Below are 24,423 nucleotides of genomic sequence, written 5' to 3'. Positions count from 1 at the left end.
TATAGGTTTAAAAAAACAAACCAACCCAAAAAACAGCATGGAGGTGTTTCCAAACCAAACCGTCCCTTTTACTGGTAGCTCTATCAAAAACAAACATGAAAAAAAAAAGAAAGAAAAAAAAAGACAACACAAAAAACAACAAACAAACAAAAATACATGGATGTGGCATATGCTGTACATACGTTGTAGAGAGGGAAGGCTTTCAGGTGCAGCTACAGCACACCGATCTAGCACACGAGGCTACCTGGCAACCTAAGGCACTTGGGATACAACGCGCAATTAGCGGCTTCATGAAGACGCAGGGTTGTGCAAGTGGGAAAGCTGCCTGAAGCGAAGCAGGCAGGAGGAGGAATCATTCAGCAGCCAGTTTCTGGGGGGTTGTACGTGTCATCTGTTAACAGAGCCAGAGCCCCAGCTGCCGCGAGGCACCGGCTTCGCAGAAAGGGACCGCCAAGGCTCCCGAGACGCCGACCGCCGGGTGCTCCTGGAGGGCACGTGGCAGCGGGTGGCTGGGGAAGGAGGAGGCAGCGGAAAGGAGAAGGCACCAGACCTTTTCCCCATCTTCCCTCACATCAAGCTCTTTCTCTGCCCTCTCATCATGTTGCACTGCAGGTGCTGCCTCTGCTTGAGCCAAACGCTGAATTATCTGCCCAGCAAGGACTACGAGGAGCGACTGCATGGGGCCAACGGGGCCAGCAAGGGCTCTGCTCCAAGGTCTCCTTCCTCAGCTCTCTTGAAAAAGGAGAAATCCTTCCCCCTAGAATCCTGCTGGCATCTCGTTTGACACTCAGAAGTCATGGGGATGGAGGAACAAGTGGAATTTGACCGACTGTACTCGTGTCCCTACGCATTTTCTCCCTCCGGTGCCCAGCATTAGCTGAGGCTCAACACGGAGAGGAGGAGGAAAGGAAAAAAGACACCTACAAAAAGAGGGGGAAAAATAACAAAACTCAAAGAGTGGCAGAGAATCAACTGTCTCCCATTCCCCAAAACAGGTATGGAATAAAAAAGGTACAAAAGACGACTGTGCCAGCCTCACCGCAAGAGAGCCCAAGCTCGAATCGCGCTCGGATTCAGCTCAGCCGCCCGCGGGGCTGAGCGAGGGACACGCCACGAGACCACGCGTCCCCCCTGTCCACCAGGAAGGTGGGCTTCGATCCCGGCTTGCACATCGAAGGCTTGCCAGGCTCTCCCCGATCCCGCGCACCACTCGCCTGCTCCTGCCGTAGCTATGCAGAGCGAAGCCTACAGCCGGCTTTGCTGCACAAAAGGCACCAACAGCAAAGCCCGGCTACAGAAGCATCCCTGGGGGAGAGCTACGGGGTGAGAGGTGCCCCTCCAGCGCCTGTCCAGTGCCCATCTGCCAAATCCAGGCTGGTGCACGGCACCCAAAGAAGCCCACTGACCGGTGAAACCCCGGGCAGAAGATGCTGCCCACCAGCAAAGAGGCAGCAGGGGACCGAGCCGGTGGGATTTGGGCTTCTCCCGCCAACACGTACGGGTGGCAGCGGGCAGGAGCAAGAGGGAAGAGTGGTCTGCAGCAACAGATGGCCTCTGAGGTAGGTTTGAGACAACTCTATCTGCCAACAGCTGTGCGTCACAGGTCAGGCCTTTCCTAATGTACGAGCTGCTCCTTGCAGCCCCGGCTTCCTTCCCCTTCCATGTCACCTCATTCACAGCTCAGAAAGGGATGAAGGGGCTAGGTTTTTTGGAAGAAACCCTGCATTTGATAGCACCTTGGGCGGATACAGGCTGTGTATCCTCTGGAAACAAAGAGAAGCTGGTGGCTGCAGATGGCACGGCGGGACCGGTACGGTAGGGACGAGGAAGGCTACGGCGACAGCACGAGGGGCACAGTCCCATAAACGCAAAACCCTTTGCAGCAGCCAGTTTGCTCATCTGGACGTGGTTACGAGCCATGAGAACACCAGGTCCATGAGGCACACGAGGCTGATGAGAGCCAGGCCAGGGCTCAGAGCGGGGCAGGACTCCAGGCTTCACCCGGACCTGAGGATGCCACTGCCCCACGACAAGGCACGACGAGCTGCGGCGCCCCGAGCCCAGCTCTCGCTGCTGGGAGGTCCAAACAACTATGGGGCAGTCAAGAGGATAAAAGGGACCCAGCTGTACCAGAAGAGCTAGGGCAAGCAAAGGCTAGGATGCGGGTCCTATAGGAAGAAGGATCCTCTCTCCCTTCTCTGCTGCCCAGATCTCCAAAATTAGCTCAAAACCAGGAGCTGGAGGAACCCTACTCAACCAGAAGTCCCTCGTGAGGCAGGACACAGCTGAGGTTCCTCCCTCAGACCCTCATCCCTATTTGCAGCATCAACATCCTGCAGCACGTGCCAAGTGCTGGCCAGATGTGCCCCAGGAGAGGCAAACCTCAGCCGAGAGCACCCCTGAGCCTCAGGGTCACAGAGCCCCAACGCTTTTCCCCAGGAGCCTGTTCCCGTAAGAGACAAGCGGAGCCTTCACACTGCCATGGCCCTGACGCAGGGGCTCAGGGAAGCAGCACAGAGGGAGGGGAGAAACATGCTGTAGAATAAAAAAAAAAAAAAAGTAATGTTCGGAACCACCTACAATGCATTTGTAACAAAAAAAAAAAAATAATCGAACAACAAAATAACCAAATACTAAAATAGAAAAAAAAAAAATTGCACGCTTATTTACGATGAAAACGAGGAAGGCAAAACCAGGAGGCTTGGAAAAGGCTCCTATGAGGGGGAGGGAGCAGGGGAAAGGGACCTTTTTGGTTTTATTGCAAACGGTTCGAGAGAGCAAGAAAGGAAGGGAGGAGAGCGAGAGACACCTTGGGAAAATGACCTGTGTGCCAGCCGCTCAAGGTGACGCTTGTGAGGCCCGGGAGGCCGGGCTGGTCCTTAGTCCTGGTATCTCGCCCTCCTCCCCAGGAGCCAAGCCCTTGCTCCTTACGGCGACTTCAGCTTCTTGGTTCGCGGTGAGGTGCCGTTCTCCGCCTTCACCACTCCGTTTTCGTGGTAACCTGGGGACGGAGAGAGAAAACTTCATCCCGCCTCACCCTGCACGGCCCCAGACCTCAACCCTCTCGGGGCTGACCCACAGACGGAGCCCCACGGCGGCCCTTGCGATGTCGCCCTGCGCTCAGCAAGAGGCAGCACCGCAGCATCACCTCCACGGGCAGCAGCTGCCAAGCCACAGATACCAAATAGATACACACGGTGCCACCCCAGGGCACATCGATGCTCACCCGAGTCCCTCTTGAGAGGCTTGGCTTGCTGCTTGGCGCCGGCGGCGGCCGCGGCGGCTCGCTTCCGACTGCTCTGCTCGTTCCAGTACTCCCGCCAGCGCCGCAGCTGGAAGTGGATGAAGCGCCACATCACCGAGGCCTGGAAGAGGCACACCAACAGCAGCACACTCATTCTGGCAAGGGCGGAGAAGAGGCAGGCTGAGAAAAAAGGAGCAGGGACGCAACAAACCCGGCCTTTGACCTGCAGCGGGGGTCAAGGTCCTCCAAGGAGCGGGTGGGTAGGTTCACCTCGACCAGCACTGTCCAACCCACCTTTGCCAGGGGAAGCCAACCCCAGCTGCGCTGTACAAGTGCACTGCCTTCAGTGCATCGTTAATTAAAAGCTGGATATGGTTGGAAGGGAGCTTGGGGGTCCCCCAAATCCTTAGGCATGACAGTAGCCCATGGCTTGAAAAAGCTTGGGAACGGCTGGATGGACACCAGGCACCAGTCCTAGCAACTTCGGAAGTGAAGCTGCAGCTGCTGCCCGGGTGAGAAGGGCTCCCAGCCTCGGTGGGCAGATGGCAAGGCACAGGGAACCCACCCCATCCTCTGCTCCCCCCGTCAACAGGCATCAAACACACCCAAGCAGACGGCAAAACTCCTTTCCACTGACCGCATCCACACGAGCGCAGTTATGGGTGCAGAAGGGAGAACCTGCGAGTCCTTCCCTACAGTGCCTGCTTCCACTCACCCTTTGCAACTGGTTACCTCCCTCAGTGAACAACTTGATTTCATTGCTGCCGTGGCTCAGGAGCCTTCACCCCTGCTGGCTGCCTGCACACCTTCCCTGCTCACCAGGACTTTCCCCTGAGGGAGTTTCAGATCCCCTCCGGGGTTTCCAAACTCAGCTTTTTTCACCCACGCTGGGAGAACAACCAAGGAACGCGCGGGGGAGGTTTTCACACGACAGTGTCCGCGTGAAACGACGCAAAGAGGGAACAGGTATGGGACATCCCTACCTGAAGAGGATGTTGTTGAAGAGAAAGCTGAAGAGATTCCCCTTCTCTGGCTCGAGGGCCTGGTTCTCCACCCGCGGCAGCCCGAAGCCGATGACCAAGATGTACAGGGTGAGGGTGAAGAGCCTGGTGACCACGAAGACAACAGCCCAGACGTTAAACCTGGGGGGGGGAGGCAAGCAGAGGTGTCGGCAGGAGCAGCTGCCATGCCCCGCGGCCACGTTCTCAGCAGGTCACTCCATCGGCACAGCCCCTCGACGGCAGCACAACGACACAACACGCTGCAGAAGCATTTTGTAGAGCTCTCTCCTAGCACATCCCACCTCCCAGCCAAGCACAGCCAGCTCAACAGCCCCTTCCTCCTCTGGACTCTCCCCATCCCACCCCTAACCCAACCTCTGCTGGAAAATGAGATGAGAATGAGCGTGCTGCCCTCCCGGTGCCCCCCATGCTGAGCTGGATGGTGACAGCGAGCCCCCCCGGCTCTCCTGGGCACTGGAGGTGGGACGCCAGGGCCAGCTCGCCCGCTTACAGCTTCTCGTTGTTCTCGTCGGTGAAGTAGACCAGGCGGGCCATGTGGAAGAAGAATTCGGCTAAATACTGCAGCAGCAAGAGGATCAGCCCCAGGCGGGTTAAGCTAGAAGGAGGGAGAGAAGAAGTGAGTATCACTGAGCTGGTCAACTTTGATCCTTCACACCTGCCATCCCTTTGCTGCAGCAAGCACCAGCCCAAAGCTGTACACCTCCTCAAAATCCCTGTCCCGAAAACATTGAAGCAACGAGGAGATGAAGCAGCCCAAACCGGTAGCTTTACCACCCATAAAGACATCTTGTTTACCATTCCACAGCTGGGAGTTCAGCTTCAGCAAGCCACCTTTCCTCCCTTTGACCCCCATCCCCGGCTGAAGCTTTTGGGGCAAAAAACCCAACAATTCTGCACAGTCCCAAGCTCGGGGTATGGAGGCAGGGACTCACTTGAGGAGGTACGCGCCGGCGATGTGCGCCAGGTAGAGCGCGATGCACTGCAGCTGGCGGGGGACGTCCTCCTGGCAGGGGCAGAAAGCAGAATTAATCCCTTCGCCCTTCTCCATCCCCTCCTCTCCCAAATCCCGCTTGCCCTAAAACCGGAGGGCGAAGAGCCTCGGGTCCCGATCCGGCTCTCACCTTGCGGACTTTTTGGAAGTAGAGCTCCGGCAGCGCGTGCAGCCAGTAGGCCAGCTGGCACAGGTAGAAGAACTTCACCTGGAACCTGAAAGGCACGGGGTGAGCTGTAGGGGCACGGTGGGATCCCCGGCCGCGCCGCACCAGGCAATGCCCCTTTCAGAGGCATCATTTCTGGGCTGAAATTACCCATTTGGCCGAGTCTGGGCTTTATCCAGATGTTTGTGCCCACGCTCTCAGCAAACCACACTCTTGCAAAAACCCCAGAAGGGAGAATTATCCCCCCACTTGGTTTCTACCACCAAAAAACCAAAGAGCAAAGCAACCTGCCCAAGGTGCTGCGGCAGCCAGGATGAATAACCAAGCCGTGAAGACCTTCTTCACAAAGGCAGCCCTCCGGGAACACCCTCCCACGGCCACAAAGGAGACGTCCACCCCCGGGATGCGTGCGAAGGGCGCTGCGCCGTCAGCACCCCGCTCCCAGCCGCAGGGAAAACCGTAAAGAGGAAGGAAGCGGTCAGCCCGAGAACAAAATGCCCTTGTGAGTGCTTACGGAAGATAAACATGCGGGTAGTTTTCCCACAAACTCCGGGGGTTTGATATGTATCCTTCCTGAAAAAGAGAAGAGACGCGAGCCTTCAGCAAGAGAAATTAGGCAGCGCATGGGTACGATGGGGTGGGTTAATGCTGGAGTGAAAACAGGAACTGGGGATGGCCCAGAGGAGGCCCCGAGGATGAGCAGAGGCTGGAGCCCCTCTGCTCTGGAGCCAGGCTGAGGGAGCTGGGGGTGGTGGGCCTGGGGAGGAGAAGGCTCCGGGGAGACCTCCCAGCGGCCTGCCCGGGCCTGAGGGGCTGCAGGAGGGCTGGGGAGGGACTCTGTGTCAGGGGTAGGGACAGGACAAGGGGGGGCAGCTTTAAACTCAGAGGGGAGAGCTTTAGATCAGACATTAGGGAGCAATTTGTCACTCAGAGGGCGGCGAGGCCCTGGCGCAGGCTGCCCCGAGGAGCTGTGGGTGCCCCATCCCTGGCAGTGCCCAAGGCCAGGCTGGATGGGGCTGGGGGCAGCCTGGGCTGGGGGCAGGGGCCCTGCCCATGGCAGGGGGTTCAAACTTGATGATCTTTAAGGTCCTTGCCAACCCAAACCATTCTCTGATTCTCTGAGTCTATGCCCGAGTCCTTTTAGCATGCAGTAAAAACTGCGTCCCTGGAACAAGCCAAAACTGAGCTCTCCAAAGCTCAGCCACGTTCACAGGTCTCTCGTTTCATGAGGCCCCCGTGTTTGGGCATTGAAAGCTGCTTGCTCGGTCGCACAAAAGGCCCTGAGCTGAGGGCAGGACATTTTGGGGTTTGGGAAGGGAATGCTCTGCAGGCGTGGGAGCAAGATACCAGCAGCAGAGCTACCAGGAACTGTGTGTGTGGTCCAGGGGGCTTCCTCCCCACCAGCCTTTCTGACCCAAGCATAACTTAAGCAAAAAGGAGTGCTTCTGGGGAGAAAAAGGAACAGAAAACACCCACAAAAATAATTAAATATGTACTGCATAGTTTAATTTTCCAGCCACCTGCGTTCCCCTATCTTTGCAGAGCAGATTCCAGGGGCTCCCCTCTTGTTCCACACGAGCACAGCTCCTGCCACAGGGGTGCTGTGCTGGGCTTTGCCAAGAGGGCTTGGCATGGAAAATTCATCCTGCCCAAGACCTGTTGTCACTGTCACCTGTGCCCTCACTTCCCTAAGTCCTTTTTATGGCTGGCATGACTCCTGAAAGCCCAGGGAAGGCGCATGTGCTGCACAGGATGTCCTGTTCTGTGCAGCGTGGGGTAGAAACAGAGCCTGCAGATCCCCAAAAGGCCGGTCTGGAGGTGACAGAGGTCCTCCAAGGAGGGCTGGCAGGACCCCCGAGCAGCAGGAGAGGACCTCTCCCCGAGCATCCCCAAGCCAGGGACCACAGCTGGACCCCAACCGATAGCAGAGCATCCTCATTGCTTCATGCTGCCAAAACAGCCCGGTCCTCCCGATGCCGTCTGTTGTTTTTCCCTCCCTTTCTCCAAAAAAATACGAAACATTTCCACTCCAAGTTTTTCTCCCGTCTGTTTTGGGCTGAAACATCCCCAAAACAACCCGAGGCACTGCATGTTTTCCCTTTTTCTCTGCGTTCCCCCCATTGCCGCCTCGCCGAGGGAGGGATCACGGACATCTGCCCGTTTGCCCCAAATCCCTTCAAAGGTCAGCGAACACAGAAAGACCCACAAACCGTGGCCAGAGTAACTCATCCCACCCAGCCTTTCACAGGGCAGAGAGCAGCACATTTTTTTCCACGATTTTCTTGTGCTGGTCCCCACACCCCACGGGGACCCTCTGTCCCTGCTACTCTTCTGCCGTCCCGTTCAAACCTTGGTCCCGTCCACGCTCCCACTCCCCCATCACACTGCTTAGGACCAAAACCACGTGGTTTTTTACATCTGCGGGCGTGGGAAAGAGCTCTCAGCAGCACAAGGCTTCGTCGTTACGCTGCTTCTCCAGCCCTGCTGGCATCGGTGGGGTGAGCAGATCCGTGAGCAGCATCACAGGAACCAAACCCCAGGTTAAGCCCATTCCTTCCCCTACTTCTCGCAGGGATCCTGGGTTAGCAGAGAGGCTTTTGCTAAAATGTGCCCATCTCAGCCCATGGGCTGATGTGGGATTCTTTGCTCCCATGGGAGTTTTGTGCTCCAGCCACCCAAAATTCCACCCAGGGAACCCCAAGTCCAGCCGGCACCGCGCCCTTACCGTCACGACGACGTACAAGCACCAAATCAAGGAGGTGAGGTGGAAGGCGACGAGCTGCCCCGACTCATTGAACTTGCTGTGTTTGACCTTGGAGAGATGGAGACGCCTGTTGATTTTCTGGGATGGGCCCGAGGGAGAGAAAAGGAAAAAGAAAACGTGAGCCGTCGAGTCAACAACTCTCCTTCCTCCTCTTCCTCCCCGTCCCAAGCAGCCCCCAGAGATGAAGGCTCACACGTGGCCACCCCAGCCCATGGATCACACCACAGCTATGTTTAACTGCAGCAGGACCACGTCCCCATCACGATATTTGAGATATTCAATGAACCCAAGACACCAAACACACTCACGTCCAGGGCATACTCCTGCACCACCGCGTGCAGGATGATGGCGATGAAGATGTAGAAGAGGATGGTGACCAGGTCCTTCAGCCCGTAGTGATACTGGACCAGCTCCCCGTCTGCAGAGAGACCAAACCTGGGGTCAAATCTCCCAACCCAACCCATTTCCAAGGGCTTAAGTCTTCTGGGGTGGGGTTATTCCCGACACAGCTTGGCTGGGGCTGTTTTGGAGGCAGAGAGAGGTCAGGACTGTGCCAGGGGCTGCTGGGCTTGGAAAAAGGGCTCCAGCCTGGGTTAGGTGATCAGTAGAGGGGGGACAGCTTCTCCTCTAATTGTCACACGTCCAAGCAAGGTGACACTCAGGAGCAGGACTCTGCTGCCTGAACAGAGGTGCCTTTAAGAGATCCAAGACAGCAGCAGGGGCTGGAGGATACGAAATAGCACCCATGGGAGGCCCTGCTCTTCCAGAGCAAGAGCACCCAAAATACCCCCAGCGTCTGCATTTAGGTAACCATTTGCAGCCTCGCAGCTTATGGGCAAGAAGCAGATTTGGGAAAAAGCTGCCGTTCCTCGTGGCATGCTGCAGAAACCTCTGCAACGTGAAGCTGAGCCCCCACCAAGCTGCTGCTTCCCCTGATCCTGCCTACCTGATCTCTCTGTCACCAACCCTGTTCATACACAAAGCTTCAGGCCAGATTTTTTTAAAGGTTTGAACCTGCATAAGGTCGGAATAGAGTTTTTGAAGACACCTGGAATAAAGCTGTGCGTTACCCGGTCCCTAGGAGCCCCCCTGCTGGGTGCTGCGCAAAACCAGAGGTAAAAATATCGCCTCTATCGGAGCTTATAACCCCAGTATAAACTAATACGGCAAGGCTAATGAAAATAACATTATGCACGTCTGCAACTGCTCTGCCTCCTCTCCTCTCCAGAGGGGAGATGAGAGCGAGCTCTTGGTATCTCTGGGGGAAGGGAGGTAAAAGCCCTGCAAAAACGCAGGGGAGCAGCCACCCTTCCCGCAAGGCAGCTCGCTGCACTCAGGGCTCTCTCCCTACGGCCTCAGCCAGCCCATCATCGCCCACGGAGAGCTCAGCACCTGGGCCTGGCGAGGTGATTACAGAGCCCCTGGGACTCCTGGCAGCAGGGAGGAATAAATCACCCGGCGCACGGGCAGCGGAAACCGTCTGGACCGGGCTCTGGGGGAGCGCAGACCACAATTTAATCTGGACGCAGGCTGAGTTCCTCAACCCTGACATTCGGAGATTTGCAGGGCAGACCTTCCGTCTTCCCTCGTCTTATTTTCATTAAGCCCAACCGCCCTGATCTTCAGCTGGATGATTTCTTGGCCTCAGGGGCAGCTTTCTGCTGCCACGCCAGGCTTTGTGCCCCAAATCTTTGGCCCACGCCGGTGCCCGAATCACTGCCAGGCTGGGAGGCAGCAGCCAAAACACAAGCAGGGACCGAGCCCTGCTTCCCCCTGTTTCTGATTTTACACGTCTCCTGTACCACCAGGCAAGACCCAAGCGGTGTGCGTTGGTGGAAGCCGAGCCGGCAGCGAGGATTTGGGGCAATCGCAGGGGGCAGCAGCACCTCTTACCTGCCGCGGGCACGCTAACGTTGTACTGAGGTAAGATAAACAGGAAGGCAGTCTTGGCTGTGACCTGTCAAAAACACACGGGGGGGGGGGGGGGGGAGAAAGCAAATTCCTCGTTAAATTAATTAATTAATTCATCTGCCAACCTTTATTCCCCTTTCCTACCGTGCTGGGAAAGGGGATGCGAGCAGGGCAGAAGGGAGACGCGCAGGCATCAGGTGATGGGAGAGGGGATTTGGGAAGGAGAAAGAGGTGGATAAAGGAGGGAGAGAGATGGAGAAGCCAGAAAAGCCTGACGGGGGAGAGCCTGCTTCCTACTGAGGACGAGCGTCCCTCCAGCAGCACCCATCCTCGCGTGACCCTTGCCGTGGCCTCACCGAGCTCTGCGTGCCCCCATCCCTCGTTCCCACCTGCTCTCGCCCCCCCCCAAACAAAATCAAACGAAATAGAGCCCTTGGGATGAGACATCAGGTCCTCTGCAAAGCCGGGCTGCGCTGCTCGCTCTTCATTTATCGCTTTTAATTGAAGGCAGTGAACCCCCAGCAGAGAAGCAGGAGGATTCATGGCAATGGGGCAGAGCCGAGCATCCCGTCCCGGTGCCCCAAAGGAGCATCCCCAAGACCAGCACATCCCAAAGCCGAAGCTAGATCAAAACCCTGTGCGATGCAGACATCCCGCACCAGCCTCTGACTGTGCCCTCATCCTGCCTGGCCAGGACACCGTCGATTTTTCCTTCTCTCCAACAAAAGGGCTCTGCCTCGCGCACAACCGCCCCCCAAAATCCCACAGCTGACAAAGAGGAGAGCTGCGCTTCCCCCAGACGTAGCTGCAACTGCTCGAGAGCTGCAGGCTATTAAAAACCCAGCTGGAAATATTGCTTCACGTCTTGCAGGACGTAGCTGGAGCGGGGGGTGGGGAAAAAACAACCCCGGGGGCTTTGCCAAGTGCTCCCGTCCCACCCCCAGGAGCACTGAGCAGGGGGCTGGTGCTGGCGGCACCAAAACGCCCGCGGAGAAACAAGAAGCAAAGTGCCCGAGGAGAGGGAGACCACGGGCAGAATTCGGGGTGGGAACGGAAAAATTGCATCGCGTGGCTGGCTTAAGGAGACGCTCCCGGCCCCTGCGAGCCTTGCTGGCGAGGGAGGCGAAGTTACTTCACCCCGGAGCAGTACGGCACGGCCGGGACCGTGCAGCCAAACCCCACGGCGAGCTGGTGCGGGGCACGAAGTAAAATGCATGGGTTCGGCGGTGGCCACGATGCTGCAGGGACGGGTGGCTGCCTCGCAGATGTGCCCACGGCACCAGGCGCTGGGGGTTTCGCCTCCGTCTGGGCTGCCACCCAGAGGTGGAAGCAGCTGGAAGTGAGGCAGCATCCCCGGGATGAAGCCTCCTAGCCAGCCAGAGGGGCTGTAACCAGCCCCGGGGGTGCTGGCGGGCATCACGGGAGCCTCGTCTGCAGTTTTCGGAGGCGGTCCCGGGGCTTTCTGAGGGCTCAGAGCATCCTTCCCACCACTTCGACTTGAAGGGCACCTCCAGAAAGGGCACCTCCGGCTCCCCTGCAAGGCAGAGCCGAGGTTTTCTCGGCCCGGGAAGCCGCGACGAGCGCCGGGGCTGGCGGTGCTTTTTCAGCACGCGGCGAGCTCTTGGCCAGAGAAAGGAGAAGCTGGTAAATGGGAAGAGCAAAGCGAGCATTATTCAGAGGCACAAGACCTGCGGCGGTGTTTGTTCTGAAATGAGAGCCCAACGAGGGAATTTTTCAAAGGTGGGAGCGGGATTTGTCTGGCCAAGCCACGTGGGGACCATATGGGAAACGCTCTACGTTCCTTGCTTGGTGCTTGCTCTAGGCTAAGGGCACCCCTGTGCAACCCAACCCGAGGCCAACGGGGTGAGGAAGATGCTCCTCATCCTGCCTGGCACGAGGGATGTGCTTACATCAGCTGGATTTGGGAAGGTGGGATGCTCAGAGAGGCCCAGGGATGCTCCTCACGGGGCGATGCAGCCACGCATCCAAGCCGCACATCGCTTGGGTTTGGTCTCTGAAGCACCGAAGCTTCCCTGGCCCTTTTTCGATGGTTTTTTTTTTTTTCCCCATGACACAAGAGTCCAACCAAAACCCCAAATTCACTTGTACAAGCACGCGAGCTGCTTTTAATAAAGGCCCCTGAGCACGTGAAGCCAAGCACCTATCCCAAAACCCCAGAATCGTGGCACGGCTGGGGCTTGGGGACATCCCTGGGTGCCCCTGTAGGGTGCCCAGCCCCAGATCCTGGCGGCTCGGGGAGCTCTCCAAGGAGTCCCCCCGGGCCCGTTTCTGCAGAGCCGCTTTCCAGCTGGGTGCCCCCGGCCTGTCCTGGTGCTGGGCCTGTTCCTCCCCAGGGGCAGGGCTTTGGGCTTCTCCTTGTTGAGCTGCAGGTTTGTGTCAGCCCCCCTCTCCTGCCTGCCCAGGTCCCTCGGGATGCCAGCATGGCCCTCTGGGGTCAATCGACCACGAGCATCCTTCCCTGGGGAAGCACCAGGTCGCTCTCCAAAACCCGTCCCCACTGCCCGCACCCCAAAACCTCACCCCGGTGGGACCTGCGGGGTCCCAGCCGTGCTCCCGTTTGGGTTCCAGCTCCTCCCGAGGAAGGAAGCGGCTCCAAAGCTCCGGCGGGGGAGGCCGGGGGAGCTGCTGCAGCCCAAGCTGGGAAAATATTTCCCGGGCTTGAAAAACAACTTCTAATTACAGATAAAACGCCGTCGGGAGATTTTTCTCCGTTTTGTTCCCCTCCGCCGGCCGGAGCGCTCGCTGAAAGAAAACCACATTAGTCCCCAAGTCGGGATGGCTCGACACGGGCCCTGTATGTACACTGAAGACCAAACTTTGGACCAGAGCCCCGGAAGGTAAACAGCAGCCTTCACAGCCCCCCTCGGCGGGCAGCAGAGCACCAACACCCTCGTCCCGCAGCGCGGCACCGCCCGCGGCACCCCGTCCTCCCTCCTGCTTATTCCCTTTCCGAACGGGACCTAAACGGGACCTAAATTCCCCTTCGTTTCTTAATTCCCCTTCCTTTAAGCCTTCCCCTTCCAGTGGGAAGGACGTATTCTCAAAGCCCTTTCCACACGTGGGGAGGGGAAGAGTTTGTGTAGCAGGGTGCCTGGAAATAGCGCCCGGTTCGTCAGCTGGTGCTGGAGTGTCGCAGCCCGGTACGCCGTCGGTCACCAGCACGGCCGTGGCGGCCGGGGAAAAGTCACTTCTGCACGAAATCCCGGCCTGTGCCCCTATTCCAGGCAGCCTCGAGCCTTTCCAGCTCCGATATTAAACCCCAAGTACCCTTAGCACACATCGAGCCCTGTCCCCACAGGCCCCCAGCGGCAGGTTCTGGGTGGGAAGGAGCGAGAGGACCGTGCCTCAGTTTCCCCATCATACACAGACTGTGGCATCTGATAGAGAAATCCCCCAAAACAACACGATCTCCCCCAAAATTCAACCCGTGAGGATGCTGCCCGGCCCCGCACCGTGCGCCCTGACGCGAGCTGGACAGCTGCGGGCTCAGCCGAGCCCGGCTTCGGTTTCATTTTTCTGCCAAAAGGGGTGGGAAAAAAAAAAAAAATAAATAAAATATGCAAAGCGAAGACGGAGAGCAGCTGTTTCGCGTTTCCAAACTTAAAATGGTTTGGGAGAAAAAAAAAAAAAAAAAAAAAAAAAAAAACACGGAAACTTTTCACGCTGGGTTTCGGCACTGCCCTCCTGAGCATCCCCGGGAGGCGCACGACACCCCAATAACCAGCGCCGCGTCCCCAAAACAGCCGGGGCAGCACCCCAAAAATTGAACGGGCTCCTTGTGCCATCGATCCGCTGGGAACGGGAAGAGGTCGTGAGCCAAAGAGGACGCTGGAGGTGGATTTCACGCCGCGCTGCGAGGCGGGGAGATGCTCGGCGAGCCTTCGAGCATCCCCTCCGCCCCGCCCGGCGCGGGGCCGCCTGGGAAAAGGTTAAAAATCCCGTTTGCGTGCCCCACGAGCCCTCCCCTCTGCAGGAAACGGCCCCATTGTGAGCAGGACTCGGCCGTTTCCGCCGTCGGGAAGGTGGGAACCCAGCGGGACGAGGGGGAGAACAACGAGGAGGAAGGGCCGGGGATGTCACGGGGAGGTGACACGGCCGAGCTGACACCGAAACTCACCGCGGGGGCGGCGCGAAGAACCCCAGAGGGGCGGCTCGGGGGGGGCCGGGGAAGAGCAGAGCAGGATTTCTCCTCCGGGGCAAGACAAAGCAGGAGGAAATCAGAATATAACATAATAGTAACGGCAGTGATAATAACGATAATGACACAAGAGCCCCACGGGGGGGGTCACTGCTCGCATCGGGGAGGTTTTTGGTTTTTGGAAAAACAGCCCTCGGAGCATCACGGCCCCTGAAATCCCCCGAAAGCAGCGGCACCCCGAAAGCAGCAGCTGTGGGGAGAGGAAACCCCGTGGGCGACGCAACCCCGATGATTTTTCTTTCTTTCTTTCTTTCTTTTTTTTTTTTTTTTCTTTTTTTTTTTTGCTGAAGTACGACTCCGAAACTCGCAGCCCAACTTCGGAGCATTTGCATGCGGTTTTGGAGCGGCGCCGGCCCTCCCGCTTGAGCTTTAGAAGCCGTCCCTTACAGAAATCCACGCCACGCACTCAGCGCGAGGGTTTCGCTCGCTCATTCAATGCCTTTGCAGGAAAAAAAAAAAAAAAAAAAGTAAGGAAAAGGAAAAAAAAAAAGAAAGAAAGAAAGAAAAGCTTGGGGGGGGGGTGCTGCCAAGGAAATGGATTTCCTCCTCCTGCGATTTGCTGGAGAAGGAGCCTTTCCTCCTCCGCCAGGCCCCCCCCAAGGCCACCCCCTTTTCCCGTCCCCGGATTCCCTTTTGAAACGTGGCACTGGGCTGGAGGGGAGGGTTTGGGCAGGGGAAGGGGGGATCCTGCTCCGGCCGCTGACCACCCGAGCTGCCTCCACGTAGGGAGGCCGGAGAGGCAGAAAGCAGCGCGGCGGCCTCCAGCCCTCCCCCGCCTCCTCCCCGAAAAGAGGAGAGGAAAAAAAAAAAAAAAAAAAAAAAGGAAAAGAGAGAGAAAAGGGAGCTGGGAGAGGGAAGGAGCAGGGGGAGAGGCGGCGGTGATCCCGGCACCGCTCGGCCTTCGTGGGGCTCTCGCCGGCCCAAAGTTTCCCTGCGGAGGACCAGGGGAGGCTGCGGGGAGCCGCACGGGGCCCAGGAGCCCGCGGTGCTCGTCCCACGGCGCGGGGTCGGCTGCCTGCGGAGAGAGCACCTGGAAAGGGGCAGAAGTCAAGGAAAAGCCCCGAAACGAGACCTGGAAGCACCCATCGGGGCTCGAGGTTTCCTCGCAGGAGGCCGGGGGTCGAGGCAGCCTCCAGGCGCGGGACGGGAGGCCGACGGTGCTCGGGGTGCTGTGCGGGGCAGGGACCGTCCCCAGCAGGGGTGGCAGATTTGGGGGGGGGGGCGGCAGGAGAAGCGGGGTTGGCGAGCGCCCAGCAGCAAGCAGTGAGCCTCAGTGGTGCTAAAGGGTTTTATTTGGGGTAGGGACGGGGCACCCCAAAAGGCAGCGGTGGGGTCCTGCGCGCGCCTGGGTCCATTTTTTGGGGGGGGGGGGAGGTCGGGGAAGGGGGGGGGGGTCCCAGTGCCGGTGGGAGGGAGCTGTGGGGTGAATGGGGTGCCCCAAGGACGGAGGGGGTCCGGTGCCCCAAAACCAGCGGGGGTCTGCCCCATAGCCCCCCCAGAGCTTGCTGGGGTGGTCACCCGTGGGTGCAGCACCCACGGCTGGACTGGGGGCGGGGGGGGGGGGACGGGGGACGGCGACACATGGCGATGGGTGGGGGTGTCCTGGGGGGGGGGGGGGGGGGACACGCGTGGGAAACGGGCCCGAGGAGGGACGGGGGAGCCGTGGGGGGGGGGGGGGGGGGGGGGCCTCACCTCGAACATGAGGGCGATGAGGACGCTGAGCACCAGGCAGAAGCCGATGTCGGCGTGGTTGTGGATGAGGAACTCCTGGCTGAAGAGCGGGTGGCTCTTGGCTCGTCGCCGGAAAGCCATGGCCGGCCCGGTACCGGCTACCGGTACCGCCACCGGCACCGGGACAGCCGCCGGGCACCGGGAGCCGCCTCCCCCGCAAACTTCCCCGGGCCCCGCACAACTTCGCGGAGCTCCGCCGCCGCCCCGCGCAGGCGCCGCCGCCCCGCAAACCCCTCCCCGGTCCCACCCCCGGCTGCTGGGCCGGCCCCGGCCCCCCCCGTCCCCCGTCCCCCGGGTCCCCCTCCGGCCCACCCGGGTCCCTTCCAGCCCGCCCGTGTCCCCTCCGTCCCCACCCGTGTCCCCTCCGTCCCCCCCCCCCCCGTGTCCCGCGCCCCCCCCCCCCACCCGTGTCCGCGCCCCCCCATCCCTGCGCCCCCCCCCCCCCCCCCCCGCCCCAGCACCCACCCGTGTCCGTGCCCACCCCACGAGTGTCCCGGTGCCCCCCCCCCCCCCCCAACCCGGTTTAGGGCCGCTTTTAGGGTCCCCCCTATTCGAGCAGTGCCGGCTCTTTCCACCCGCAGCATCCCCACGGACCCCTCGCCCCCCCCAAATCCCCCCAAAAAGGGAGCTGAGCGGTCCCGGTCCCGGTGCTGGGTGCACACACTTGGTTCCCCGGGCCCAACCCTGCACACCGAGCGCGGTCCTTGGGGTCTCATCAAGTCACGGCCCTCATTAGGGGCCTGACGAACCCCCAGCTTCCCCCTGCCCGTTACGGGAATAGGCAAAGCACCAAAAAGGGAACCAAAAACTGTCCCGAGTCACAGCCTGGAAAAAAACAAACAACAACAACAACCGGGGGCAAATATTTTTCTCTAATTCCGCCGTTTCGGTATTTTTGGAAGTGAGAAGATTTTTTTGTTTTGTTTTTTCTTTGTGGGTAAATCATTCTCGGGTTGGCTCAGGGCCTTGCGTCACCTCGGAGCTGGGTGTTTCGCGCCGTGCCTTGACCCAAAGCAGCAGACGAGCGACGCCGGGACGTCTCCCATCGAGGGCAGGATCTTCTGGACCTTCTCCTCTTTAAATCCCCACGGGTGGGCGAGGTCGGACCCCAAACCCGCTGCCGGATGGGCTGCAGCCACCCCTAGTGCCCTGCCACCTCCTTCCAAGCCCACTTTATCTTACCCCACCTTTTGACCGCGCTCAAAACCACCCGAGGAGGGGAGCGGGGTGGAGGGGACGGTGCCGGCCACGTCCCCAAGTCCCGGTGCTCCCCTGGGCATTGTTTGCGGCGCCGGGAGGGACGCAGGCTCCGTTCGTGCCCTTTTTTCCTGCTCCTTTTTTCCAGGTGAGCGACGAGCGGCACAGGCAGTTCCCGCAGGTCGCTCCCCGCAGTGTCACCATTTGTCACCCCGTTCCTTGCGCCCCGCCGCCCCGGGGCAGGTCCCCGCCACGACGGTGGCGCTGGGGCACGACCGAGGGCTTCCCAAAGAGCCAAGCGAGCAAAACTTGGGCTCGCCAGCCACAAACGAGCAGAAATCCTTTACCCTGGGGCGTCGGAGGGCCTGGCTGAGCGGGGTGGAATGGGGAACGTGCCGAGCTTCCAGCCGTTCTGCGGGTGAGAGACCCCAGCGGAGGCTCCCCAAGTTCCCCCGAGGCCCGGCGACGTTTGGGGAGCTGGAAGGAGGCTCCTGCAGCCACGGCCAGGTTCCTCCAGGCGCCCGCTGGGCACTCAAATCAGCCACCCCCAGCACCCCAGGGCCCCCGTTTCACCCCCACCGGCTCCCATGTGGGATGTCGAGGCGGTGACAGTCCCACGCACCCCTCCGCTCCCGTCCCATGGGTGCCAGCACCCGCAGCGGGGCGCCTGCTTTGGAAGCCTTGAGCAGCATCTCCCTCTGGTGGCCGAGGGACACGGAGCATCCCCGGCTGCCCCGTGGGCTGGTTGCTCACCCCCTGCTCGGTGCTGCGGGACCTTTGCTGCAGGACGCGGCCCTCCCCAGCCTTCTCCTGACCCTTGGCGAGTTTTGTGATCACATCTAAAGCAGATCTGAGGCTGTTCAGGGCAATTCCCAGCGGGTTAAATACATTTATCGCTCACCAGTGCGGCGAGGATGGTGTAAGTCCTTCTGTGGACCAGGGCAGGACAGCAAACCTCGAATGCATTTTCTTTCCCAACCTCGTTTTGCCTGGTGACAGCCAGCACAGGTTTGAGGGCAGCCCCACCACCCGACCTACAAAATATTTGGTCTTCCGTCTCCTAGGTCTGGTTTGGTCATGGTTTGGGGACGGGGTGAGCAGCCAACCACTGCCTGCTCCAGCATCGCTCACCCTAATAATTCATTAACAGACCCCAATCAGCCCGACCGTGGACACGCAGATACGGCTTTGGTCTGATTCAACGTCCCGAGGTTGCCACCTGCAGCATGCAGAGGGTCTGGGCTCCGGCGTGGCCCCAGCAAACAGAGGGGTAAAGCTCTCACGAAGGAATTGGTGGGGGAAAAATGAACCGAGCGGCGCTGAGCCTTGACTTGGGCCTTGCTCTGCCCAGAAGGAAAGGCACCGAGGGGGTAAAGCCCGTCAAATTTCTGTTTTAGGCACTTGTTTGTCCTGAGAAGATTCCTGCTTTGGCCAGCCTTGCAGCCCAGGAGACAGCAGCCAGGTCCCCACGTTGGGCAGACCCGCAGCTCCTACAGGCACTTGCTTCAGGTCACCTTTCCCCACATCACCCCAAAATACCTAAAAGGCAGGATGCCCCAGCTGCCTGTCGGGGTTTTTACATAAATAAGTTTAATAAATACCCAAACCCAGACTTTTAAGCTATTCCAGCTGCTGAGGCTCTCCAGAAGCAGGAGATGCTCCAGGAGGGGAGGCGATTTCCTCACCACGTAGGACCACGTCTGCCCGGCAGCAGGGTTTAGGGTCAGCCTTGGGGGTGGAGGTGAAGCGCGGCGGCCTCAGCTTGCTCCTCGGGGCGGTCCCCTGCTGGGTGTCCTGAAGGTGATGCCACCCCATGGGGGTCCCGGGGGGCCCTGCTGCCCCGCAGCCACTTGTCCTGCAGAGGGAAGAGCTGCTCTGCAGATGCCGGTGGGCGCAGGAGCCCAGGATCGGGCTGATGCTCGCCATCCCGAGGGATGAATCCTCTCCTCTTCCTCCTCCTCCTGCCAGGCAGCCTGGGGGAGGCTGGGCTTCCTCGTCCCCTTGCAGCAGGGTCGAGGAGGTGGCCGTCGCCGTCACCACACCGGCAGAGGTGATGCCTCTAGCGTCGGCAGTGAAGTACACGGAGGAAACCTCGTCCGGGAGCGGGGAGGAGCTGCTGGGCAGGGAGGTGGCAGGGCGAGGACCAGGCTCCTGCCCTGCTCTCTCCTCCCGTGCTGCTCCTTCAGCACCGACCTCGCCTTTGCTGCCTCCTCCGTTTCTCACCACCACCAATTTCGCATCGGTCAGATCGGATCCGAGACGCACGGGAGCGATTTCCCTCGTGGGGAGGCACAGCTCTGCCCCAGGCCTGGCTTTGCCCGCGTACACCTCTCCCACGCCACCATCCCCAAAAGCTGCGTTGATCTGGGACATGTCCCCCGTCTTCAAGGCCAGCCTCACCAGCAGCCAGTGGTGATGGTTTGTCCACCCGTCCTCCAAGCACCCTCCAACATGCAGGAGCGACGAGCCATTCTCCTTTTTGGGAGCCACTGTGGTCCCTTCCACCTCCAAGGACTCGCCATCTCCCGAAATTCCCAAACTTTGCCCCGTCTGGGAGCTGTTCCCAGCAGCCCGATCGTCACCGGCAGCCGCGGCCCGGCAGGATTTCTCCAGGAAGCCTTCCCAGATCTCCGCGGACTTGGGGTGGAGCAGGCTGTAATAAACCACCAGAGCCGCGGCGCCTGCAAAAGAGCAGAAAAGCGTCAAGGGACGAATCCTGGCCGCGTTTTGGTGAGGGGCGGAGGAGAGCCCAGGTCTCTCCTTCGCGGGGATGTGGCTGGGCGTCGTGCGAGCACGGTGCAGGACTCCTTCCCCCCTCATCTCATCCCACTTCTCCAGCCACCGAATGAGAGCCACCAGAGGGTTTCACCCCACATCCACGTCTCATTTTAAGGTACCCGACCTTCCTCCTGGAGGAGCAGGACCAGCACCAGCAGCCTCCCATTCCTGCCGGACGCCAGCTCCACAAACACCTCCTGCAAGCACCCGTGCCCTTCTGAAGCTTCAAACCCGCTCCCCCATCACCGTTCGCTTTTAAAAGCTCATCCGATGCCACTCGGAGCCAACTCTTCCCACGTTTAGCTCCCCGCCAGGAGGCTGCTCCAAACCTCACCTCTCTGATGTTACAGCACCCGCTTACCTCCACCCCAAACTGAGAAAAGCTGAGAAATGAAACTCCAGGTGGATTCGGGTACCCCCAAATAAATCCAGAAGCTTAAGCTTGAAGACATAAAGCAAATATTGCCATGCAACTAAAACAGGTGATGATGCTCGTTTGCTCGAGCTGCTCTCCAAACACGCGATCCAGGCGCTAAATCCAGGGGGTTTTTTACCTAGGGCAGACCCCGACAAGACGGCCCCGGTCACGCCCAGGCTGTGCCTCGTCTCTGCCTGCAGGAACTCGGTGGCCAGCAGCAGCAGGAGGGTGTTTTCCACCAGCATCACCTGCGGAGCAGAGGGGAGAGAAATGTCACTCGGGTCCTTCGGAGGGCTTCAGATTGCTTAAAATGACCAGCACCAGGTCTCATTCGAGACGTTGCTGATTTCTTTTGCACCTACATTGCAAGTTCCCTTTTTGTCCCGGCCCAAAAATAAATAAGTAAATAACCCCCCCCCCATGCTTAAAAATAAAAAATAAAAGAGGATTTCCATGCCCAGGGTACTCACCAGGTAAAACACAGCCACCCTGTGCCTGGAGGCACCCGGCTGGACGTTGACGTAGCAGAAGACGTACACGGCTCCCACCAGGGCATTGAACAGCCTCCAGCGGCACGGCTGGGCCACGATGTCCGTCTGCTGGGCCACCAGCCAGAAGGCCATGAGCAGCCAGTGGATGCCTGCGAGGGGATGGCACCGAAGGGGCAAAAGGGCCCCGGAGGCGGTGGGAGCAGCTCCCCGGCTGCCAACGGGACGGGGCGAAAAGGCTGAGGAGCGTCGGTCTCACCTGCCACAGCCAAAACCCAGCAGGAATAGAGCCTGGTGAAGAGCACCAGGGCCAGGACGCGGGTCCCCAGCATCCCCGTCCTCCAGAGCAGCAGGCAGAGCAGGGCTGCGGCCGGCAGGCGGACGTGGCCGGGTTTCAGCAGGCAGGAGAAGCGGCTGTAGGACACCAACGCCCAGGAGAGGGACAGCAGGGACAGCCCAGCGCTGACACCTGCATGGGGACAGGGGTGCTCAGAGGATACCCGACCGTCTTGAGGACCCCGTTTCTGCTTTAAGGAGCCACCCACAGCATGGCATCCATCCGAGCTAGACAACAGGTCCTCTCAGCTGGAGGATTTCAAGCACCTCACCCCCAAATCTGGTCTCCGCGTCATGCCAGTGCCTGCCCAAAGCGTGAGCCCCCAGCTCCATCTCCGCTCGCCGCGGTCGGACCTGAGCCTGCCACGACTTGGAGACTGGCCTTGCACGTGTCCCAGCTCCATGCCCCAGCTTCTCCCTTTGCAAAACACAGCTGGAAATTCCCCTTTTCTATGACGCAGCCCCCAAACCCTAAATGCTCAGCGCCGCACCACGATTCGGCTGGAGCTGAGGAACGGGCGTTGGGTCCAAACCCAACCGAGGCACCACGGAGATGCTCAGTACGATGTGAGGAGTGGCCGTGCCAGCTGGGAAAAGCCACGGTTAGCCCAGAAACTCCTCCAGGCTCAACCACAGCGGATTTTTAAGCCGTATTTATCCCTGATTGCCTTGCATCAGGGCTTCCTAACCCCCCTGCAGCACGCTTCTCCATCCAGAGCCTGCTCTGCGCCCTGCCGGGTGGGAACACGTCGCCCACCCAAACTCATCCCCCCCTCTGCAACACGAAGCATCCTCCGGGGAGGTCCCCGCTCACCGGGGACAACGCTGGTGGGCTCGACGGCCACGACGACGTACGCCTGCAGCAGGAGGTGAGGCAGGGTCTGCAGCAGGGCCTCCAGCAGCCTCAGCACGCAGACGTCCCCGAGCTGCAGCAGCACCTCCCCGGCACCGGCGCTGCCGCCCGCCTTCGCCTCCAGCCGCGAAACATCCCAGTACCTGCAAGAGGCAGCACAACGGGACGTCCACCCCGATTTTTGGCAGGCGTAGGGAGGCCGGGCGGGTCGTGGGGTGAGGATCTCACCGCTTCCAGAGGCCCAGCTGCAGGACGTGGAGGACCAGGAGCCCGCAGCCGGGCGGCTGGCCGTCTGCCCTGAACCAGAGGATGCTGAGGAGCTGAGGCACGTAGCCGGGTGCCAGGCAGGCGATGGTGAGCCAAAAGCAGCCCAGCTGCCCCCGCGCCAGGTAGTGGATGATGGTGCTGAGCCCTGGAAAAGAGCGGAGAGGGCGCTGGGGGATGCCACCCTAAAGATGCTACCCACAGCCTCCCCCAGGATCTGCAGCCCGCGCCTTTATCTCGGGCTTCCAGCTCCTGGGCTGCTTGTCAGCAGCAGCGCAGCCATCGCCGCCGAGGGGCTTGGCCGAAGGCGGGCCCAGATAAAGGGCGCCGGAATTCGAATTTAAAAAGAAACAAAAAATTCAAATAACTCCTTTTTTTTTAAAAAAAAAAAGGGAGAAAGCGGTGTCCGGATACAGAAAGCTTTTGTTCGGGGAACGGAGGGGGCGCAGCGCTCTCTCCCCTTTTTCTCCCCTTACTCCCACTTTGTCCCCCCCGCGCGCCCCCTGCGCGCCCCCTGCGCGCCCCCTGCGCGCCCCCTGCGCGTTCCCTGCGCGTTCCCTGCGCGCCCCCTGCGCGCCCCCTGCGCGTTCCCTGCGCGTTCCCTGCGCGCCCCCTGCGCGTTCTCTGCGCGCTCCCTGCGCGCCCCCTGCGCGCCCCCTGCGCGTTCCCTGCGCGCCCACTCACTCGCAGCGCGCTCCGCAGCCAGCAGCGCCAGGGAGAGCCCCGGGAAGCCCCCGCGCATCCTGCGAGGAGGAGGAGGAGGAAGAGGAGGAGGAGGAAGAGGAGGAGGAAGGAGCCTCCGGGGCGCCTCCCCCCCCCCCCCCCCCAGTTCCCCCTCTCCCCCTCCCCGGGGATGTGACGTCACGCTGCTGACGTCACGCGGGCTCTTTGGGGTGCAGCAGGGAGCACTGGGGGGTGTTTTGGGGCGATGGGGGGGGGGGGGGGGTTGCAGCATCCCGGTGTCCCCAGATCTCTGCGCGCAAAGCCCCCCCGGTATCCCCCGGCTGTCCCCGCGGGGCTGGGCGCTAGGTGGCGGCCGGGAGGCGCGAGGGGGAGCCATAAATTAATTCGGATGTGCCCATGGGACGGTCGGCTGCCTAATGAAGTCCAAACATCACCGACGGCTTTGTTGGGGCCTCCGGAAAATCAAACAGGAGGCTCCCGAAGCTCTGAGATCCCCTGGGCTGCCGGGGCGGTGAGGGCGGTTCGAGGCTTTCACTCATTTCCCAGTGTTTTGGGTTATTTTATTTTACTGTTGGAAGTTGTACCGAGTTGCTTTGCCACCCTGGGAATTAAACCTGGACTCTGCTGTATTAAAAGGAGCCAAGTTTGTCACCCAGCTCCGTTTCCAGGGTTCTCTGCAGGTCCCCAGCACTGCCCGTACCCTATAAGCTCCCCCCTTGACAGGTGCAGGTGAGCGACGAACCAAAGCCCCTGCGTGTGCTCAGGGATGTGCCAGGGAGCCAAATCCCACTCCCGAGGGATCTGGGACCTTCCCAGGTCTCTGTTCTCTGATTTTTCCAGATGAACAAAATCTTCGCTCACAAATCCAGCAGCGAGGGAGCTGCGGGGGCTCCCACGGGAGCGAGGAAGGCGAAAGGGACGAAGACGAGGCTTCTCCTGGAGAGCAGGTGGGGATTTCACGGTAAGAAACCGGCCAGAGAACATCACTTGGTGGCCTGCGAGCGCTGATCTTTGCTCGGCCCTGCAGAAAGCCGAGATGCTCCCAGGGCTGAGCGCCCTCCCTGGTTTCGCAGCCTACTCCCAGTTGCGCTGGCTGCCTTCCAGCCACTGGTTTGGCCGCGCTTTTCTCTGCCGGATTTCAGCGCCCGGGAGCCCGTCCTGCTACAAAGCCCCGCGGGCCTCCAGCAGAGCTAAGAGCAGAGGACGGTGAATTCCTCTCTCCACATTTTCTCCAGCGAGCCTAGCAGGAGAAGGTTCTCCAGCTCCTCTATGCAAAGCTGTTTCTCCAGTCTTCGAATTATATATATATTTTTTGGTGGCTTGCTGCACTTTCTCATATTTTGACCCCTTTTGGAAA

General features: G+C 60.0%; 2 protein-coding genes across 2 annotated transcripts; both read right to left on the bottom strand.

Moving 5' to 3' along the window:
- Window positions 1-2,696: 2,696 nt before the first annotated feature.
- TRAM2 (translocation associated membrane protein 2) lies at window positions 2,697-16,284 on the bottom strand. The gene is made up of 11 exons (XM_035563607.2): window positions 16,010-16,284; window positions 10,081-10,144; window positions 8,496-8,605; window positions 8,149-8,265; window positions 5,938-5,996; window positions 5,388-5,472; window positions 5,199-5,269; window positions 4,757-4,861; window positions 4,228-4,386; window positions 3,227-3,399; window positions 2,697-3,001 (listed from the first exon to the last, which is right to left on the bottom strand). The coding sequence occupies exons 1-11, from the start codon at window positions 16,127-16,129 to the stop codon at window positions 2,928-2,930; spliced, it is 1,137 nt and encodes a 378-aa protein (XP_035419500.1). The 5' UTR covers window positions 16,130-16,284; the 3' UTR covers window positions 2,697-2,927.
- Window positions 16,285-18,865: 2,581 nt separating this feature from the next.
- Window positions 18,866-23,124, bottom strand: XKR5 (XK related 5). The gene is made up of 7 exons (XM_035563606.2): window positions 23,067-23,124; window positions 22,347-22,530; window positions 22,080-22,261; window positions 21,189-21,398; window positions 20,912-21,081; window positions 20,578-20,689; window positions 18,866-19,926 (listed from the first exon to the last, which is right to left on the bottom strand). The coding sequence occupies exons 1-7, from the start codon at window positions 23,122-23,124 to the stop codon at window positions 18,866-18,868; spliced, it is 1,977 nt and encodes a 658-aa protein (XP_035419499.1).
- Window positions 23,125-24,423: the final 1,299 nt, after the last annotated feature.

The sequence above is a fragment of the Cygnus atratus genome, chromosome 3, assembly GCF_013377495.2.
Source record: "Cygnus atratus isolate AKBS03 ecotype Queensland, Australia chromosome 3, CAtr_DNAZoo_HiC_assembly, whole genome shotgun sequence".
In the NCBI taxonomy this organism is placed as follows: Eukaryota; Metazoa; Chordata; class Aves; order Anseriformes; family Anatidae; genus Cygnus; species Cygnus atratus.
Note: the sequence above shows the minus strand (reverse complement) of the source record. Positions and strands in the feature narration are given on the sequence as shown.

Bases quoted from the DNA above. Each gene is read 5' to 3' on its own strand.
- TRAM2 (XM_035563607.2), bottom strand. From the start codon at position 16,129: ATGGCTTTCCGGCGACGAGCCAAGAGCCACCCGCTCTTCAGCCAGGAG. The intron at 4,862-5,198 runs GTGAGTCCCTGC...CCCTCCTTCTAG, and splicing joins GCCGGCGCGTACCTCCTCAA to CTTAACCCGCCTGGGGCTGA. The intron at 4,387-4,756 runs GTAAGCGGGCGA...TCCCCCCCCCAG, and splicing joins GACGAGAACAACGAGAAGCT to GTTTAACGTCTGGGCTGTTG.
- XKR5 (XM_035563606.2), bottom strand. From the start codon at position 23,124: ATGCGCGGGGGCTTCCCGGGGCTCTCCCTGGCGCTGCTGGCTGCGGAG. The intron at 21,082-21,188 runs GTGAGACCGACG...ATCCCCTCGCAG, and splicing joins CTGGGTTTTGGCTGTGGCAG to GCATCCACTGGCTGCTCATG. The intron at 19,927-20,577 runs GTAAAAAACCCC...GCTCTTTTGCAG, and splicing joins CTTGTCGGGGTCTGCCCTAG to GCGCCGCGGCTCTGGTGGTT.